The 22148-nt window shown below is 38.0% G+C and overlaps 1 protein-coding gene across 8 annotated transcripts in view; it reads left to right on the top strand.

Moving 5' to 3' along the window:
- Positions 1 to 22148, top strand: part of SLIT2 (slit guidance ligand 2) — a 317606-nt gene that overhangs the window by 171543 nt on the left and 123915 nt on the right. For all 8 annotated transcript variants that reach the window (XM_024573636.4, XM_053922868.2, XM_024573635.4 and 5 more), the window contains exon 5: positions 13914 to 13985. In XM_024573636.4, coding sequence (XP_024429404.2) covers positions 13914 to 13985 — 72 coding nt within the window. The remainder of the gene's footprint in view (positions 1 to 13913; positions 13986 to 22148) is intronic.

Raw genomic sequence — 22148 nt, 5'->3', positions numbered from 1 at the left:
GTTATAGAGCTAATAAATGGCATTTCCAGGATAAAACTCATAGATGACTGAGGTGGGGACGAAGCCCACAAGAAACCCACAGGAGGGAACAGAAGGACAGATACATCATCACACGTGGCTCACGGCAGGTCTAGCCTTTATTGGTGCTTTCTCTATGCTGAGCACTCCAAGCATTGCACAGGCCTCAGCTCGGCTCTTTAAAGCAGTGACCTCATCAGGCAGGTGGTTTTATTACCCACCCCATTTTGCAGAGATGAAGGGGGAGAAGGTTTAGAGAGAGGGAATGGCTTGCTTTAAGTAACAAAGCCTGGAAGAGGCAGCACCCAGATGTGTGGGTCCAGACCCTCTTACTGGAGTGGCGTGGCTCTTAAACACTCATTGAACTCTTCCCTGTTCCCAGGAAGACACATAATTGTTCTCACCTGGTGTGGGCCATATTTAATCATCCTTGAAATGCACTGCTTTTCACCCTCCCTCATCGTGCTTCCTCTCTGCTCCCTTTAGAAATAGCTACCCTGTAGGGGATTCTAAGGAAGGCGAGAAAGCCCTGATGGGGACCCTTCTCCGGTACCTGCTAGCTTCTCTCCAGGCTTGCGTGAGTTCCTTGTGGTAAAATCCTTGACATCCTCTAACGATACCAGATAATTTTACATGCAAGACTGTACTATATACACAAACTAGTTTTTCTCTTAAATGAAGGCAAATACATCTCTCGTATGGGAAACTTTTTTTTTTTTAAATTCACACACAGCTCTTTGGATCTTGAATACATGAAAATAACTCTCTTCCATGAAAAGAATTATCTGGCAATATGTTATAACAAAAAGAGTTTCAGTAACTAAACTATACTTTTTAACAAGTTAGGAACTTAATCTGTGATGATTCAAGGTTGGCATCATTATTTCGCACACACATTTATATTTATTTGCTTTTCTAAGTTGAAATCTGGGTAAATACTCATTTGTCATTACTCAGTAGTTTCCCAAGGAGTCCATGGAAGTACAGATTTATGATATTCCTGGTCAGACTCTAAGAGAGGTTACACCATGGAGGAAAATAAAATTACCAGTAATTAAATTTACAGGCAGGTTTGCCATCTAAAGCAGATTTATTGCTTCATAGAGAAAGATAGTTGAGACACTTTCACATAAAGTGAATCCATTTTTACATGATATAGGGATTATACATTGCTGTTTCAATTTATATAATTAAAATGATATCATTGCACTCTGAGGTTAATGGGATACTCAACTGGCAACCATACTTCGTGAGCAATAAAATAGCGGCTCTGCAGGATTGGCTCTTTGGTTAAAAGCTGATTCAGTATTTCAGCACCGTGAGATTACATTTACCTTTTACAGATCTTTAGAACAAGCTGGAGACAAAGACATGACAATTAATAAAAGCATAGTCTTGAAAGCTGCCTTTTCTTTTTTAGAAATAGAAAGATTAAATGAGGATCTGTAACGAGTGTTTAGGATAAACATGTCTGGCAATTATTTTTAACCTATCTCCTTTTTTTTTAATGGAGAATATTCCAGAGAATTCCTCAGGTGAGACTTATAATGATCATTTTAGTAGTTATAGGTTTGTTTTAAATTGAAAATAATTGAGGTCTTTTACAATCCAAAATTAAAAACTTTCTTTGATCATAATATTTCACAATTTTCCTGCCTAAGTTACAGGTAGTAAGATGGTGTTGTCTACATAACTAATATCCCTCTTTATAAAACCATGTTTGCATATGATGAGCTTTTTCTCTCTCTCTCTGTCTGTATGTGTTTATGCGTGTCTTTCTCTCTGCCTCACTGTGTCACAATGCACAGATCTAGAAAACATTTATTATTTAATATTTGTTCAGCTCTATATAATACAGAACATATATGTGCACAGAAAGCATTAGTAGGAAATGCATATATTCTCACTTTGTAAATCAATTTTATCCTAAGTTCAAAACAAATCATGCGCTGTCTCTATCATCTGTACAAATTCTCTGAGCATGACCAAAAGAATATATCTTGTTTTATAAAACTGGTGTGGGTTGATTGAGGTAAAAGTAGGGGAAGAAGATGATAATCCAATATATGGAGTTGAACCAAAACAAAGATGCCTTTGAAGAGAGCGTGGTGTCTGAAAGGATTTAAGCAGTAGCTTGAATGGTCTAAAGCAGTAGCCATTCTATGATAGCCATGGACTAATAACTGGACTTATGATACATTAAGAAATATTAAATCAAGTGCAGAAATGTCATGAAAGACCTAAAGAGGGTACTAAATATACTAGTCTCCAGCAGAGGTAGTTATTGATTTTTGAAATTGCCTTACAAAGTCAGTTGCATCTGTCAACTGAAGAGTGCATAAACAAATTGTGGCATATCCATACAATGGAATACTATTTGACAATAAAAAATGAAACACGCATACATGTTATAGTGTGGAGGAGGGAAAGGGGAGTGACTGCTAATGAATAGTCTCCAGTAGTAATGGAAATGTTCTAAAATTAGATTATGGTGAGTACGCAACTCCATAAACAATCCAAAAACCATGAAATTTGACAGTTCAAATAGGTAATATTTGGGTATATAAATTGTACCTCAGTAAAGCTGTTAAGCCTATCACAAAAACATTTCTCGTTGGGGGAACTCATAATTTATTGAGATACGATATTTGCTAACTGTATTTATCAACTTCTGATGTGTACGTGTTTTTTTAACTGAAGCTTGTCTTTCATTTAGGTTTTTTCATAATTATCAAGAAACGCTTTTTTAGTTGATATCTGTATTTTGAAACACTTTGTATATTTCCTTGCTGATATTTTCATCAATTCAGCAGTATAAGGGTCACCTCCCTTGCCTGCTTTCCCTTCCTGAATCTGAACTCCTTGAGTGCAGGCACAATATTATTTTCATCATTTATTTCTAAGAACAGAAGTGTGTTCAGCACACACTGCCCTCAAAAAACGTTTCCTGAATTGAACTACATGGAACTCTGGCAGTGCCGGAAAGTAACATGCACGCGTGAGTGGCTGTGTGCCAAGGTCAGGCAAGGCGCATCACACCTCCGCGCAGAATCCATCAGCCTCCAGTCCCCATGGGAACCTCAACACAGAAAAGTCGGCTAGTGTTTCTAGAGTTAGAGAAAATAAAACATGATTCAGAAAATCTCAGTAACTTAGCCAAGATCACTGGGCCCCATATGCTTACGGCGTGAAGCCCCAGTTATTTATCCAAACCCAAGTCCAGACCTGTCCCGGTACACTGCCTTGCGAATCTCATGCCAGCAGGGGGCGTTCCCAGGCCACTGCAGTTATCTTATGTATGTGCTCAGAGGTGACCAAAGAACGTGGGTTACCAGGAAGCGTGGGTTGTGAGCTCAATGGCCTTTCTTACAAAAGGCAAAGAGGGAGGTTATTTTGTTATTCGTTGCCAGATGCTACTTTTAAGATCTTCGATTACCTGATGGCTCTACCCAATTGAGTACCTCATCCCCAAATGTACTAAGTAGGAGTACTGACAAATGACCCAAAAGGTGACTTAAGTATCACTTGGAAAGATTGTTGTGAATATGAAGCATTGTTATGATACTATTTTGAAGAGAAGAAAAAGAAAAATTATTTACATTGTGAATTATTTATTATTTCAAAGCTAGTATCCTGGTTGTAAGATTAGTACATTGTGAAAACAGTGTTTTGAACTTGGACTCTCAAAGGTTTGGAGATCTATGGAGGGGATGGTCGCCCAGCGTGAGTGCACTTGATGTCAGTGCGCTGTGCATCAAAGTGGTTAAAATATTCACGTTTATGGTGTGTGTATTTTACCACAGTAAAAATTGGCCTCTTATATCATACATGTATATGTGTGTGTGTGTGAGCGTGCACACCTGTACCTTTTACGCTATGCATATTCTTGGCTTTAATGGTGCTTCCCATTTTTTGTTTACTATTGGCATTCACTACTTCCAACTGGATGCACATAAAGGAATGTCATGCTTATAAACCAATCCGAACACTAGAAAATACCATTTATGGGATATATTCCAAAGGGCTACTGACATGGGGTTCAAAGACAGTGGACATCACAGTGACCTAGCGGACAGGTTGCTGGGCATCTCCCCGAGGGGCTCTGCATAGTGTTTCTGGAGCGGAGCTCAGAGGTCTGTCTGTGTGTTAAACAACCCCCGCAGAGGATTTCTGTGGGTGATCCTACAACCTCATTTTGAAACCACAGCTCCAGAGAGCCAGACTTCTTCAGAAGTCACCTCTTGCATGACGCGAGGCAGCGTGGTTCAGTGTGTGAGGTTTGGAGGATAGCAGAGCCAAGTTCGAATCCCTGAACCACTAGTTTACTAGCTCACTGACTACAGGGAAATTATGCAACCGCTGTAAACTTCAGCTCCTTATCTTTAAATGGAATAAAAAGTGCATCCTGATGTGATTATGGAAATAAGTAAATTGAAGTGTGCTGTGTGGCAGTAAGTAATTGCCCTGTATATGTTAGTTTTGGGTGTTATCTTATTCCATCTATTCTGAAATGAGTGTTTTTCCACACTTAAATATCTGTGGAGTCTTACAATTGCTGGTAAGTTGTGTAAAAAACTTCTACTGACACTTTTTATTAAGAGAAAGAAAGCACTGTGTTTTCCAAGTACATTAGCGATTAGAAGAAAAATAGATAATCTATTATTACTGCTGATAAAGCTTTGGTAGCTGAGTGCTAGAATTTCCTGCAGGCTTTCAATGACAAAACAGTTTTCAGTGGAGCAACATCCCCAACCACCTCTGAACACAGACCGTTCATACAGCTGACAGAGAATGATAAAAGAATCTCCTCTACGTAGAATAATATCAAGACCTGGAAAAGAAAGGCAGTATGTGGAAGAGACAGACCCACTTAATCAAGAAGCAGCAGTCAAGTGGGTGATTAAAAGCCTGATACCAGAGAAAGAACTCTCACAAAGCTATAACTGTATCAGATTTTATGCTGCCAACAAATGCTTTGGTTTAACGAGAGAGTAACAGTGAGAGTGAGGAAGGAACACAGCTGACTTTCCCACTTTCAAATATTGAAATTTTGAGTACACGAATCATCTAGGACAGCAACCTGTCCGTTTGACATGTGTCACACATACCGCCGGAAAGAACCCTTCTCTACGGAGTGCATAGTTTGGTTCTCACCATGGCACAACAGCACGTTAATCGGTGTTTCACTCTGATCTCTTCACTGAGCTCTAGTTTCTTATCTCCAGCATCTTGTGAAGTATTGCCTTTCACCTCTTCGGTGCTGCCTTGGTGCCAATGGGTCTAACACCCTCTCAGAGGCCCGGTTTTCCCTCCTGGTTGCCCCTCATTGTGTCTATAACATCAGATATGGCTACTTAGCAGGGTGCCAAGCACAGGCTTACACGCAGCATCTCTGTCTCTAACGCGTGTACCTCCAGCAAGTCGTCATGTTCTGTAAGTTTTTTCTTTAGAACTCCTTTTCCTTTCCCCACCTCCCTTACTGACGGCCTGTTATATCCCAGGAGTTCTGCAAAAACAAGATGAATAAAATCCCTGCCTTCATTTATTACATTGCCTACCAGGAGAGGCAGTTCCCTAAGAATGCAAGTAAAATGTTCGAAGTTTTATAATAACTGTGTGTGCAAGTCACTTTAAGAGTACAGAAGAAGAAAAAATGTACTCACTAATAAAAAATAATTATATTTTAGAACTATGCAATAATTGTATCTAATTAAATACTGATTTGTATTAATAAAAATAATGTTGCTTAGACAAGGCAAAATGGCCCTAAGAGATATTTGTAACATCTTGCTTTACAGATAAGCAGTTGGGGAAAGAGGCTAAGTCCCTAGCTCAGCATCACATAGCTCCCAGGTTACAGCGATCCTAGCACTGAGCTTGGCGGGGGAATTGGAGAAAAATTAAGTTGAAGGAGGTACTGTTTGCTCTGGGTCTTGTAATGTTTTACTCTCCATCTCGTGGTGATAGAAGCTAAGTACTTATAACAAAAAAAGAGAATTTTCAAAACCTGAGAGGTTTGGAAAGATGGTTTTATAAAAGATGAATTAAGAGCAGAGAATGAATAAATGAAATTCTGCTGTGGAAACAGAGGCACAAAAAATATCCAGTAAGTGAGAGAAGAGTGAAGTTTTTAAGAACATCCGAGAAGGCTGGCATGGCTGGAGGAGAGCGGGTGAGGGCCATAGAGGGAGATGAGGTAAAAGAGGGTGTGCTGACCAGTTTGTTTTGGGGACCTGTTGACCTCTGTGATACTCTGTGCTTTCCCTTGTAGAAATATGGGGCATCAGTGAAGAGTTTTGATAAGGGATGTAGCAAGGCAGGGGTACAGAAAGGCAAGAGAAGCAGAGATGGTTAGTAGGCTGTGAAAATAACCCAGACGAGAGGGGATGAGGGCTTTGCCAGGGGGGCAGAGGTACAGATAGGCCAGATTCCGGATATCCTTTGGAGAGAGTCATGCGGATTTGCTGTTGCATTGGGTATGGGGTGTAGAAGGATGTATGATAACAGTGAAAACTCCTAAAGGTTTGGACTGGGTGTCTCTTCACCAGAGATGAGCCAGATTTCAAAAGGAGGTAGTCTGATGTGATTGCATTTTTTTTTAAGTGTGGTGCCAGTGTGGAGGATGCATTGGAAAGAAATAATCAAGGCAGAGATCAGCTTGGAAACTCAGTCGTAAGAAATGGTGGTGAATGTTTAATGTGATGTCCTGGCAGTGGAGAATGGGGAGAAGGAGCTGATTCATTTGGGGATGGGCTGGCGGTGGTAGAAGAGAGAGGATCGGAAGTGGGAAACCCCAGGGTCTCCTGGCCGATAACAACCAGGGCCGCTGCTCAGGTCTGGCTCTGGGAGGCTGTATCTGTTTTCTTTTTTGTAAATTTTGAGATGAGGTTTTTTTCAATTTATTTTTTTAATTTTTTAAAAAAATTTAATTGTTTTATTGCTGTTCTCTTACAGTTGCCCCAATTCATACCCCCTTTTTGCTCTCCCCTGCCCTGCCCACCCTCCACCCCACAGTCAATCCCCACCCTGTTGTTGATGTCCATGGGTCTTTTATACTCACAAATACGAAGAGCCTTTGCTATTTCAAACTACTTATGTTCACCCTCATTCAAATCTTTCCTGTCAAGATTAGCATCACAATGGAAAGTCTGTCTTACTTTTTTACCATCTCAGAAAATGAACTTGCAAGTTTAAGGTATTTAATATTTTAATTTTGGGGGGTAAATTCCAAATTATTCTGCTTGAGTATTTGCAGTAATCATTTTGGGGGGAGACATGGTATTTTCCCAGGTTGACTAAGACATTCCTGACATCTGACATTGTGTTCGTTTTATTGCACATGAGCAACATAATGCTTTGATTTATGTGTGTATTACAAAATGATGACCACAGTGAATTTAGTCAACAGCCATTACCTTACACGGCGATACATTTTTTTTTTCTTGCGATGAGCGCTTTTGTAGTTTTCAAATACAGAATACTGTGTATCTTTAACTGTAGTCCCCATGTGGTACGGTACATCCCCAGAACTGACTAATGCTAACCAGGAGTTTGTACACGTCGGCCATCTTCAACCTTTTCCCCCACCCCCCACCCTCACCCGTGTGCCTCCAGTTCATTCCAGTTAGATCCCACGTGTACGTGAGCTCACACAGCTTGCAGTATTTGTCTTTCTCTGTCTGACTTTTTTCACTTAGCATGGTGCCCTCAGGGTCCGTCCATGTTGTCCCAAATGGCAGGATTTCTTCTTTTTATACAGGGTGGGGCAAAAGTAGGTTTATAGTTGTTTGTATGGAAAATAATACAATAATCAAAACATATTAATGCAAGATTAAACTCTGTTTCCTGTACTCACAAATGTAAACCTACTTTCTCCTCACCCTGTAGAGCTGAATATTATTTCATTGTATCTTTCTAATTTTGCTTATTTCCTTATCTACATTTTTTACCATTCATTCATTCATTCATTGATGGAAACTTAGGCTGTTTCTATGTTATTGTAAGTAATGCTGTAGTGATCATGGACGTGCAGGTATCTCTTTAAGATACTGTTTTCCATAGTGGCTGCACCAAATTACATTCCTACAAACAGTGCACAAGGATTCCCTTCCTCTCATCCTTAGCAACGCTTCTTATTTCTTGTCATTTCGACAGTAGCCATTCCAACAGGTGTGGGTGATATCTCATTGTGGTTTTAATTTGCACTTGATTTCTGTAGTGATATTTAACATTTTTCATGGACCTGTTGGCCATTTGTGTTCCTTCTTTAAAAAATATTTTATTTAGCTTCTCTACCTATTTTTCATTAGATTGTATAGTGAGTTTTGCTATTGAATTGCATGTATACATTATATATCTTGGATAGTAAGTGCTTGTCAGATATATGATTCGCAAATAATTTTTTCTCATTCTGTAGATGGGTTTTCATTTTGTTTATGGTTTGCTTTGCTGTGTAGAACCTTTTAAGTTTGATATATTCCACTTTTCTATTTTTGCTTTCCCAGTCTTTGCTTTTGATGCCAAATCCAAGAAATCGAGAAATCGTTGCTAAGATTGATGTCAAAAAGTCTACATCTTACATTTTCTTCTAGGAGCTTTATGGTTTCAGACCATAAGTTCCAGTCTTTAATCCATGTTGACTCAATTTTTGTGTATTGTGTAAGATGGGTTCCAGTTTCATTCTTTTGCATGTGGCTGTCTAGTTTTCCCAACATCATTTATTGAAGAGCTATCCTTTCACTATGTTTTTGGAAACTTCTTCTTAAATGAACTGACCATATATGCACAGGTTTATTTCTGGGCACTCTATTCTGTTCCATTGGTTTATGAGTCTGTTTTTAATGCCAGTGCCATACTGTTTTGATTACTATAGCTCCATAATATAGTTCAATTCAAGGAGAAGGAGCCTCCAACTTAGTTCTTCTTTCTCAGGATTGCTTTGGGTATACAGGGTCTTTTCTGGTTTAGAATGGTTTGGTCTATTTCTATGAAAAATGCCATGGAATTTTGGGAGGGATTATACTGAATATTTAGATTGCTTTGGCTAGAATGGACATTTTAACAGTAGTAATTCTAAAAACCCATGATCCCGCAATACCTTCCCATATTTATGTACAAAATATCCCCAAACCAATGTGGTCTTCAATGCCTGCTTTCTAATTATTACACTTGTCTTCCCCAAATACTTTTCACTTTTTGAATTTTGTTATTCCCCTAATCAGAAAATTCAAGTGGTTTCAAGCTTTCCCCATGACAGTAGGCTTAACTTACATTTAAGACCTTATATTTTGACCTGAGCCCAACTTTCTCCTTTATTACTTAACATTCACCAAGGGAAACTTCCTAGGTCACTGCAGACGCCCTGTCTTCCTCCACCATCATGGCCCAATAGGACCTCTCTGCTCATTGTCTCCACCTGCTCTGAAATTCAATTTCCAGTTTAATGTTCCTAAAAATCAACTCCAGTCATGTCACTTCCCTACTTTGGAATGCATTTTTACACTCTATTGCCTAGTGATATAATTACAAACTCTCCTTGGCAACTCCATCTCGCTAACTCAGTAGTTCTGACTCATTCCTTTCTTTCCACATGGTTCATAGAACACTTCAGTCCTGTAAGTTAAGTTTCACTTTCTCTGCTGGAATCTTCAAGGAACAAAGCAGACACACACAGGGGTACATAGCATTTCTGCTGGGATAATGGTAACATATAGTCAATACCTCTATAGTGCTTACAATGTTCCAGGTACTTTTTGAGCATTTTTAAAAGTGTGAATTCATTGAATCTACCTAATAGTCCTAGGAGGTAGTCCTGATTATCGTTCCATTTTACAGATGAAGAAACTGAAGCACAGAAATGGTAAGCAGTTTTCCCAGGGTCACATGGCTAACGAATGGCAGAGCTAGAATTTAATCTCAGATAGTCTAGGTCTGCAGTCTATGTTCTTAAGTCCTCTGGCACTCTGCCTCTCTCCTTAGGTTTCTGCCACCTACCACCCCCTCCCCAACACTGGAGGCTGAGAATGATTGAGCCCAGTCATTTTCCCCAAGGTTCAAAAAGATCCCATTCTACTTTGAAAGTGGCTTAACTCAATCAAGCCTCCAATGACTCTTAAATTTCTGAACTCCTAGATCACCTTTCTCAAATACCACTCATATTTTACTTATCTTATATTCTCTTTGCTGTCATCAAGCTGTGTGATATATGAGTATATCACATCTCTCTAACTAGGTTGAAAAATGTCCCAACAAACTCATAAGGAACACTGCACCTTGCTCTTCTGATTTCCCAATTTTGTTTACAGTCCCCCTAATCTATGTTTGAAGCTACTTCCGTCTCCTCTCTCTTGCCTAATCCACATTCACACACAATTCACTTCTAAGTTTTGGTTCTTCATGAGTCCCTGATACCACTCTTAATCTGCTCCATCTTTTCTGTCTATACAGTGAGAGATACCTCCTCTGTTAATTGGCCCAGGGTGAGCCAGCAGTGTTCATGGTTGTCCTATTGCTTGAGATTCTCATTACCCTTCTCCAGCTAGCAGAGGAGTCTTGCGTGTGGTCCTCTGAACTCGAGTCTTTGACCCCAGGTATCCATTTCCAGTTTAATGTGTTGAGGGAAGAGCCTCTGTCCTGCTCCTGCCGAGTACCCTTCCCTCCCCACCATTGTCTGCTGAAATGAAAACTCACTCCTTAATCATTGTCAAAAAGTCTGCTTAGCACACTGCTGACTTGTCCTTCTTACCTCATCTCCCATTACTCCACTACTTACATTATACCTCCTGAACGAACAGACCAAGAGCTACCCCCATAGAACATAATTTTTCCACCTCCATATTCTTTCTTGTGCAATTTATTTCACTAGAAGTGCTGTTCCACCCTGCCTTCCATCTTTATATCGAGACACATTCACATTACCTTTCTTCTTATTCTGTTTTCTCCCTTTTTAGACTGGGAATAATTTGATGAATCTCTCATTTCATCTTCTGTTTGGCTACTAGCATCATCTGCTTTATTAAATTTGAATATTTCTGAAACCAGAAAATGGGCCTCATACAACCCAGCGATTCTTGCAACATCAGCAATGCCTTACATAGATTGGATATTAAATGAATATATGTTGGGTTAAAATAACTGCTAATCCCCACTTCATTATATGTAGAAAATGTGAGTCATTGTTCTAACGCAGTCTTACCCATCACTTTGCAAATGACAGAAATCAAAGGCTAGGATGAGTTAAGAAAAATGCCTTCTAAGTTCAAGGCCACAGGAAGGACATATTGAAATTAAGTAACTCCTGGTATCACCCTTAAAAATCCCCAAATCTGGACTCAATATTTCTCTATTTTCTGTACATTTACTTTAGCAATCTGTCTCATTTTTTAGCACTAATATCTAACATCTCTGAAGGTTAGTTTCCTTTCATGTAAAACCAGGATAATACTAACTACAAGATGGTTATGGAGATTAAAAGAACTATAGATCAAAAATGATAATATATTATTTCTTAAAGTTAACCGCTGAATACAGTATGTCCTGAAAATGTGTTTAGTGTCTTCCTCCTCTCGTGGGCAACCACGGCCCCCCTAACTGACGGGGCCTGGGATCCACAACGGGAGTCGTCTGCTGGAGTAGGCTGGGCACAGGGCAGAGAGCCCCTACAGTCCTCTGGGAAGCGATGTATTCAGGGGGCAGCTACACTTAAACCACTGACCTTAGGGGAGTAAGGAGCCTCTGAGATGGACAGTTACTTACTCTTTTGTAAAAAGATTGCTAAGTGTTAGCAGGATAAAACCCTTCCGTGCCCCAAAATTCTGCCTACGGTGACCAGAAGGACTAAAATCAGTTTCAGAAGGAACAGTGTTCTGACTGCATTGCATGGACGCTCAGCGATGTCTCTGTGATCCTCGTAAAATATCCCCCTGACTTTCTTCCCTCTCCACCATCTCCCCGTTTGAGACCATGACCCTAGAATAAACCGTGTCTAGAATCTGAGCAGAGCTGAGCCTGCAGGTGTTGAATGAGGCTCCAGCTGGCTGCATGGAAAGACGGCAGAGTCTGGGAAGCAGGCAAGGTCTGAAGAAAACTTCTCTAAAGCCATCTTCGTCTTAGAAGAAGTGGAAAAAATGAAGGGATAAGAAAACATTGAATCGACAGTGACGCAACGGTGTAAACACCACTGTTAGTTTTCAGGGAGCATTATAGATTCAGATTTGCTTGAATTCAACCTTCCGTCCCTCTCCTGTCTTATTCCTTTGTGATTTTTTTTCTTTCTCCAGTACCTCTCTCTACCTTCTCCTTGCTTGGTAGCCTCCTTTGAGCACTGTTTCCAGTATCAAGGCTTTTAAATACATATTGTTACATTTTCTTAACCCTTCATTCTTAAACAAAGGAAGGAGGTCAGTCTCAATCAATGCCAAGCTGTATAAATAAGCACTTTTTAAGGAAATGAAGTTTTATTACTCTCAGGGCTATGCCGAAATGACTGAGAGCAGTAACAGCTACAGTGCTTAGGGAATGGATGGCTGCCTTGACTTCCACATAAGCTCCTACTGCAGATTTACTGTTAGAAATAATATATGTATTTGTTTTTTTCTCCCTAAAGACCTTAACTCTTTAAATAGACTGACATTTACTTCTTTACAAATTGCTTAGCAAACCCTTTTTTTTTCATTTGAACATTAAGGATATTGAAATATAAATGCAAATCTTTGTTGTTTAAACCTTAATGTTAATGAGGTCAAGGCCACACACTAAATCTTTCTGTCTGCCAATTATCCCTTTTGCGTGGCCGTAAGTGGGTGAGTGACTAGCTCAGGACGTAAGAAGAAGCATTAGGGGAGAGGATGGGGAAGAAGCCGTCCAGGCTGCCTCGCACAATTGGAGAATGGCCCTGTCTTCGTCAGCCATGGCTCCGTGGTTAGTAGCTTCGTTTCCCTTTGTGAGCATCAGTTACCTTAGAATTTTAATGATAATTTTAGCACCATCATGGTTACTTTGATCATTTATTTATTTGGTATTTCAGCTTTCTGCCATGTAGTCGCGTCACTTACAATGAGGCGAGCGTGTTCTGTTTTCAGCGGCATTTCTCATTGTGTATGTCCTCCTAGTTAAGGCTAATAATACGGTGTAAGCACATGGAATTGCATGGGAACTCTGAAGGAAAAATAACGATCCTTTTCAGGAGATGAGTGATTTTTACGAACTTCTCATTCCAACTCAAAGAGTGCTTTTACCCCCTTGATTAAAATGTATTTCTCAATTAAATTAAAATGCAAATATAGACAGGCTGTGTTTATGGTTATAAGAGAGTTATTTAAAGAAGGTTTTAATTCAACCTGCTGATAATATTTCATGCAGGAACTGCTGGTTTTATTGTTGGCTTAGTGCTGCCATGTTCCATTTTCAAGATTACTTACGAGTGCCATGGAAACTTAATCACACTGCCCACGTTTTATCAGTTTTTGCCCTCTCTTCTCTAGGATGTTAAAATGGACTGCTTTCCTATATCCTTTGTAAGTTATGTCAATGATGTAGAATTATCGGTACTAAAACTTTAGAACCCCTTGAAATTGAGTTATGAAAACTTTGCTATTTGTTTTAAATAAATATTTTATTGCACAGAATTGAATTAACTCTTACATTTAGGATAACCATATTCTATGCTTCATCATGAAATTAAAGATCTGTAAAAGTACTTCAAGAAACCGTTAGTTAATTTTTACTGGAAACAGAAAATATTTGTATTAGAAAATGCGTCTGGTGCTATGGATGTCATTAGGATCCTTTTAAAAGCATTTTCTAGAAGAACCGTATTCTATCACTTCTCGAATACACTGACTAAAACAATTTTGAATACTTTGTAGTTTGATTGTATTCTTTTTTGTTATTTTTAGAGATCTCAGTGAAAACCAAATTCAGGCAATTCCAAGGAAGGCTTTCCGTGGAGCGGTTGACATTAAAAATCTGTAAGTATTTTTTAAAAATGTATTCTGTCTTTTTAAAGTGATCTGATTTAAAAGTTAAATTTATATTAAAGAAAGTATAATAAAAAGCGGCAAGAGCCGTGTGCATCTTTCTGCTTGAGTAGGAGAGCTTGTGACTGCAAGGTCTATGTGGTCTTCACGAGCTCTCTGAAGGGATTCTCATTTAGAAGGTGACTTGAATCTGCACTTGTTATCAAATTCATTCTTCAAACCTTGTGATTAATCTTGTTAAATCAAAGGAATGGATTTGATTAAAAGGTAGTTTCAATGTATTTCCTGCCTTTTACTGTCAGCTTATTTCAATAACCCCCTTTTCAGTTGTTATTGGAGTTTATTAGATATGCAGAATATAAACTGTTTTTCCTAAAAGAGTAGATAATATTTTCTTGTTAAAGGCACCTGTAGCCTAGAGCCACAGCTTTTTAAAACAGCCTTTGGATAACCATTTTCATTAAGTCCCAACAAGGTGAGAGTGAGGAAATTATTCCTTTCCTTTTGTGTGAATATTTTCTTCATATATTTATGAAAAATATATGTATAATCTTATTCAAAAAAAAGAAGGAAGAAAAAGTAAACTTTCTGCATTTTTCCTTGATAAATCTTTACTTCGTAGCCTTGTGTAGAAGTGTTTATTGTCAATGAGGTAGTTCTGGAAGTACACATCAGATTTAAAATCTCGGTGACAATACTAATATTGTCGGTATATATTTTTTATAAATTCTAAATATTATCCTTTGAAAATGTTGGGTTTTGATTGACTGTGAGAGATAAGACATAAACTGTTTTCCTCATCCTTTACGTTAGTTTGAAGTGTGGGGGGAGAAAAGCCCCCGAGTGCTGAGATTAACTATCAGGAATTCAATAATTTTTAGCTAGTAATAAACAGGGCAGGGACTTTGTCAAGAATTAACTTACATTCAGAATTCGCCATGGTAGGGTCCAACATTATTTTTCCAGTAGCAAAAGCGAGACAGATGTTTTCCCTCATCAAAGAGGACAACCGTTTACAACAGCTACTAGTTTGGGCCTTTGTGTCTTCGTTTCAATGCAAATGGTTTTTGTTTTAAATTTATACTTTCTAAAGGTACAAGTAAAGAGAAAAGACAGGCATCTAGATGTAACTGTGTAGAGCCATTAAAATCTGGCCCTAGGTTATTATGAGTGTTTACATACTCAGAGGAGTTTACTTGCTTTCTCTTTATCTTCTTTAGCTGGAGCTTAGGGAAGTCTTCAGGTAGATTCTGAGCTGTACAGTGTTCCAAACTGCCTCTGCAGATTGTATCTGATCAGAACAATAGAAGGGTCCTGTGTAGCAAAGCACCTACTCACCGTTGCCTATCTGTCACCATAAAAGGAGAGTGACGGCTACAGTTGACCACCCTTTGGGAATGCACTTACAATCTTACGGCAGTATTATCACTAAATCCTTAAAACAGGTGGCTTTTACTTCTTAGGAAAGATATTCAGGGAATTTAAGTCTGTGAGTAATCCTTCTACTGAATTTAAGGGTACATTTGGGAACAGGATACCAGTCATGGTGAGATTCCTCCTTATGCTCTCTTCATTTAACCTTAAAAAAAATGTGATTTATAAGTTCAGAGATAAAAAAAAGTAAGATGCCAGCCAGTGTACTGAAAGGAATGCATTATTGACTTAGCAGGATATTTAAAAATCTTCCCCTCACATGCATTATTTCATCCCCAAAGTTGAAGGCAATTGTTATGTAGACAGTGAGATGAGGGTTACAATCTCAGAATCTTTTGCTACTTATTGCATTTGTAGCTATGATAAAGCAGTAAATTTCACTGGGCCTTCGTTGTCACATTTAGAAAATGAATATAATAATTGCTTGGGTTTGCTGTGGATATTAGGGAAAGAAGATACGTAAAAGAATTTAAAACAGTAAAATGCCATGAAATTAGAGTGCATTTCATTCTGCAAGGATTCACTAACCAACTGCTGAAAGTTAGCTTTGGAAAAGGTAGGGTAAGGAGACAGAAAAGCAGGACATAAAGTAATTTGCAGTGTTAGGAATGGATAAGGTAGACCCATGTCTATTATGGGTCATTTAGATGTGGAGCTACAAAGCGAAAAGAGAAAATATATCAGGAAGTACTAAGTGGATAACACAAGACCCTGACATTAAATGCTATTTTGGTGTTGGTATTGTAGAAAGAAAGAGATAAAAAGGATCATTTGACGTTATCAGGGAGTTCTGTAGGAAAGAGTTGCTAGGAGGAAATAGAACAGAATCTTCTAACACGTTGCTTTGTATTGAGGAAGTGAGAATTTATTAAAGAGGCTGAACAAAGATGGAATTCATTCCCACTATTTTACTGCCTCCCATGTAACAATGGAAAAGACCATTAGGGCAGCACTGAAATACCACAGTGCATTTTTAGGTTTATTTAATTTATTAGGATCATAGCCACAATTTTACAGAATTTTACTGTGAAAGGGCATTTTTCTGTAATTAAAAAATAGTTCATGCCCTGACTTGTGGGCATGAAGAAGTGGAAAAGGCTTAGTTGGTTGGGCATTACTCTGCAAACCAAAAGGTGGCTGGTTTGATTCCTGGTCTGGGCACATGCCTGGGTTGCGGGCCGATCAGTATTTCTCTCTCGCCTTGATGTTTCACTGCCTCTCTTTCTCCCTCCTTTCCCTCTCTATAAAAATAAATAAAGTCTTTTAAAAAAAGACTATATTGTTCAAAAACTGTCCAAATTTATGGGCCTTTGTATAAAATGTAGTTTTCTCATTGAAAGTTAAAAATATATCTGGTAGAATGTATTTAATCTGAAGGTAAATTTCAGTTCACATTATTATTAAACTGGAATCCACAAGCCACCAAATAATATCTCAGTAGAAGTTCACAAACATTAGCATAGTTAATATTATTATAATATGTCCAGTGTGGGAAAGAGGGGCACAGTGCTTTGTCCCACTTGCCTCCCAGTGGGTGCACTTACAGTTTGGACAGTCCCACGTTGTGCCATGATGGCCAGTGTTCCCGCCATCCAGAGAGTAAAAGAGAAAAAAGAGGCCCAGACAAAAGGACTATGTGCTTGGGTTGCGTCGAGACCATCTTTTTGTATAGAACTAAAAGCCAGACTGATGCACAGTAACGGGTTTATTGGATTTACCACTTTCAGACCTTATTCAGAGCAAATTCCAGCTACCAGACTTTCACTGGAAGGACTTGCTTTAATCATGTGGATTGGCTAACTGCTCAGGGCAGCATCCTGACATTATGAATTGATGCTGTGTAAATTTTGCAAATTTGCAGGCCTTATTCCTCTTCCTTCAGGCAAGCCACACAAAAATTATGGTAGACAGATGGACATTTATCTCGCTCTTAATCATCTCCAGGGAGGACTTCCATAACTTTTTCGCTCCTCTCTGTTAATTTCTTAACCAGATTAAAACTCTTTATGTCTTATTTTTGTTACCTAATTTTATCCAGCTGCAATTGAAACCACTTTCTTGTTCCTGACATTTTAGACGGTAATATCTGAGAATAGGACGATTATATTAAAATATCAACTAAATTATAGTGTTTATGATATTCACTGGCAGCACTTTTCCTAAGGATTTGCATCAGTGTTTTCAAACTACCCAGTCAGATATGAATTAAAGTATCGATACCTTATCATTACCAACTGATGCCTCACCAAAATGATAATCAATGTTTATGCCAGTTTTCTTTATAAACTTTGCATATATTTTATATATTTAACACTGATACAGTAAAGCCTTTTCTGCCTTCTGACCAAATCCTGAACGAAGACATGCTACTTTGTGCCAGTGTTTTTATTTTAAAACAAGGATTTAGGAGGTATTTCCATTTAATTGAATAATTTAGGAGAATATTCAAATTAAACCTTTCTTTATTGCTGAGGCTTGCAAGCTTAATCTCTAAACATGTACTTTATGAGAATAAAAATCCTCCAAAAGTCTCTTGTGTTTATGAGAAACCATTCTGAGTCATGGTTATCCCAGGATTTAAATGAAAAAATATTCAAATATATGAACTTAAAAATAAAGTAGATGGCACGTTGTTATTCATACCACAAAAGCAAATTCCAATATACTTTATCATTAGCTTCTTTACTGAGCTCAAGATCGATACTTAAAATAATTAAATTCCAACAGCATTATTTTAGATATACTGTATAATATAAATCACACTTGCTTTTTTTCTAATTTCATTTTGCAGTACGTCCTCAAATGTACTTCATGTTCCAGTCAAACTTTACCTTTTATTGTTCATAAATAAATACAATCCTGTCCACTTACTTGCATTATCCCAAACCCTTTAACCCTGTATCTGTTATGAGCCTTACCATCCCTTTCCAGAAAACTGCCTCTTGATAAAAAGTAGGTTAGGGAAAATATTGTATTTATCCTTTATTTATACATCCATTTAAAATGGCTTAAATTAAAGAGGATCTAGCTTTGTTCTCTTTATCTAACTAAGTCATGGTGTCATTTTAGAAATAGATGAGAAAAGACATGTATGACCATGTCTTTTTAGGAAACAAATCACCCAGTTTGGGTTGTGATAATTATTGGTAATAAGAAGATTCAGCCAGCATGAGAGTTCACCTGTGTGTTGTTATTATGTATTTTCCATACAAATGCAAGACTTACTTTACCTTTGTCACATAATTTAAGTCATACTTGCAAAATCTCTACTGTAATCAGCTGGTTTTCATGTTCTCAACATTTCTTGTCATACTTACAACTTATTACATACTTAACATAAAAATAAAATCCATTGATATGAAATTTAAGTTGTAACTCTTAGTGGCCCTGGCTTTTTCTAGAGTGTTTTTAGTAGGATGAGGCTGCAGAGACTTAGAAGGGGAGGCTGGTTCCTCACTCAAGAGGCCTGCCATCCTCTGTGTCAGATTAAGTGCCACATGTCTTCACAGGGACGTCGAACCTCCTGAACAAACCTGTAGAGGTGACTCTTCATCTAGATAGATAGTAAGTTAAGTTTCATATTTTGAGGACCAGAACTCCCCTTAACATCCAGAAAGGCTGTCTGTAGACTTAAGAGGTAACCAGGGTTGTCCTGGTCCTTGAATGTAAAATAGGTTGGGGAGGTGCCACTAGTACCTTGGGAACTGTCCGTGGTCCTGTAATTTGCCCAGTTCATACTCACTCTAAAAACCACACTGAATTGTGTAATCCCCATCGGGAGTCAAGTTTGCTACCAATAACCTCTCCAGCTTTGCATTTTGCTTTGTTGCCGCGGTGACTTAGCAGTTTTTTTGTCAGTGATGGCATCCCATAATGTAAAAATAAATCTATATAGTCTTCATAAATACTTTTCAAAATAAAATGAAACAAAACACAAGAACATTTGATTAACTGGGAATCCACTTCACATATGTACAAAAAGAAATTGGCATGATTTTGCTGTGGCTTCCACGTTGTCCCCAAGACACAACAGATCTTAAGGTCTCTTGCTTCCCCCACACTAAACGCCTCACTTTGCTACCTCTGTTCTATTACAATAGCCTGCTAATTGAATTTTGATCTGCAATTCATGTACTCTTTTTAGAGTACATGATAATTTTTTATTCTTGTTTATTGTATTACAGTCATCCCAGTTTTTCCTCCTTTGCCCTCCTCCATCCAGCCCAGCCCCCACTTAACTAAGCATTATTTTTTATCCCATCACTACCTGATTCAAAATCATTCCATTTAAAAACAAAACAAACACTTTGTTATAGGTACTATGGCAAAGAACAGAGAAGAATATTGTCATAGTTCCACAGGGTCTACAGGAATATTGACTTCTCCCTGAGACAGCAGTGACTGTCATTAAATGTCACAGCATCTAGTCTGCTGAGCTACCCCGACTGGTCATAATGTTCTGACTTCACCCAGTTTTTTAGCCCCCTGCCCCATTTAACCTGCACACGAGCCCTTTGCTCAAGGCCACATGGCCTCTCTCTCGAGGTCATTGACTGTAGATGTTGTAGAGCCTCTGCTCACGATTGTTCTTTCATCATTCCACTCTGCGTCATAAGGAATACTGTTTTTATTTTTGCCTTCCTGGATTCTACCAGTTTTTTAAGGACTGGGTTTTTTCCTACCCTCACACATGATTACTTCAGCCTATGGCGATCTCTTTCTTCTTGAGTGTTTTTAGCATTCTTCATTTACTGGCTTCTTTCTTAACAATTGGCCATCAGAGATTTAATTGAAACCCCCATTTACAGAATAAATAGCTCCTGAATCTTTTACCCTAGCCATTTGTGTATTGAGTAGGGGATTCAGATATATGAAAATTTAAATTGAATCAAGGTTTTACCAAGCATTTACTACCTACTTTGAATAAGTTATTGAAATCTGTGAGCCTCATTTTCTCATTTATAAGATCAGGATGATAAAACTTACCTTTTAATGAAGGTGTAATGAGGACTAATGAGATGGTGTATATACAGGCTCTGCCAACTGCTATGCATTCAGTAAATGCCCTTGATGTACAGCTGGTCCTATCCAAAGCATTTCTGGCAATGTTTGGTCCATGCCAAGTGGCCCTTGATATTCAGTACTGATAAAAGTGCCCATGTTTAAAAAATGTCTCTGGGTTCAAATAACCCATAAAATTTATTTCTACTTTTGCCTTATGTGATTAATACATTTAAAACACTATCATGTTTAATTGGTTCAATAATTCCATTGTGCCTGTATTGCAATAATAACCCTTCTTGCCTTGGCAGCCTAGCTGGTGATGGCACATGGGGCTAGGTCAGCGATTTTCAACATGTGTGCCATGAGAATTTTTAAAACATCTAGTACCTATTTAGTTAAGAGCTCTGACTTCTTTTCCCTTAGATTTTCAAATAAAAAAATGACAACAGCAAGCACAACAATAGCTGTCTGGTGTGAATGAATTTTAAAAATACCTGGTTTTTTGTCATACTGGCAAAAAGTATATTTTTGGTGTGCCACAGAATTTTAGCGCCCGTAATTAGTTTGTGTGCCATGAGATGAAATAGGTTGAAAATCGCTGGGTTAGAAACATGGTTTGGCTTGGACCAAATGTCTCCATGGATATTTTGAACCAGACCAAATATTGATTAATCAGAAGTGTTTACAATTATAGTCAGTTTCAGTTTCTATCACCTTTGATTATTTTGCTTAGAGTTACCAGAACATGAAGGGCAACTTAGTTGTCTTTCATTCGTTTTCTGTTACCATCATTCCTAAAGCTACCTTTTGCTTCCTCCCAATAAAATGACCATTGGATATAACTTTATACCATAGATTATTTCAACCCCCCCCCCACCGAAATCTGAATTCCTATGTGAAAAATAAAATATTACTTGAAAGACTGCAAAAGGTTAATTTTACAAATAATGTAAATTACTTTGCATTTCTCAGATTAATTCTTATCTTGGTTACTCTCTTCGCTAATACCCGGATTAACAGGGATAAGCTTAATGCTGAGGTCATGGACACAGTCACTGCGGCTTCTGTCTTGGCTGTTTATCGATATGGCTCAACTCATATTAATCTTATACTTCTATTCATTATAGCTTGAATCTCGGACTACTTCTTAAGTGATTATTACTTGTGTCAGATTGGTATGGTTAGGCACTCATGTTGACAAGAATTTTATACATACAAGGGGAAAGATAGAACACATCATGCCCATACCCTAAACAGCATTTTTCTTTTTCTCCTATTTAATTTATATCCTTGATCTCCTTTGTTTCCAAATAGCAGGATTGTAGTATTCCCTCATACTGATTGATCCTTATTACTTTGATGCATTTTAAGTCAGCTGAATTTTTGAATTTTTTAACCATACAATAGCAATATATAATAAACTTATATTTCTTGTAGCTTAAAAAATACTGGAAAACCAGTTTTTTTCCCACACATAGTCATAAGGATTTTATTGAGACATGGAGGGTACCTGCCTGACTCAGAAATTATTGAAGATTTTTTATGTTCAATATTGTTTCAGAGTAAAGAATAGTTTATTATGTTCTAATTCCTTCAAAAATCAATTAGTAATAAATAAGATATCGTTTGGATGCTGAAATGAAATGTGAATTTTCTTTGGGTAAGGAAATAATCGACTGAGGTTAATTTAGGAAGGGAAATTCTATATGTCTAACT

This window comes from Desmodus rotundus, chromosome 4, assembly GCF_022682495.2.
Source record: "Desmodus rotundus isolate HL8 chromosome 4, HLdesRot8A.1, whole genome shotgun sequence".
Lineage (NCBI taxonomy): Eukaryota > Metazoa > Chordata > Mammalia > Chiroptera > Phyllostomidae > Desmodus > Desmodus rotundus.
Note: the sequence above shows the minus strand (reverse complement) of the source record. Positions and strands in the feature narration are given on the sequence as shown.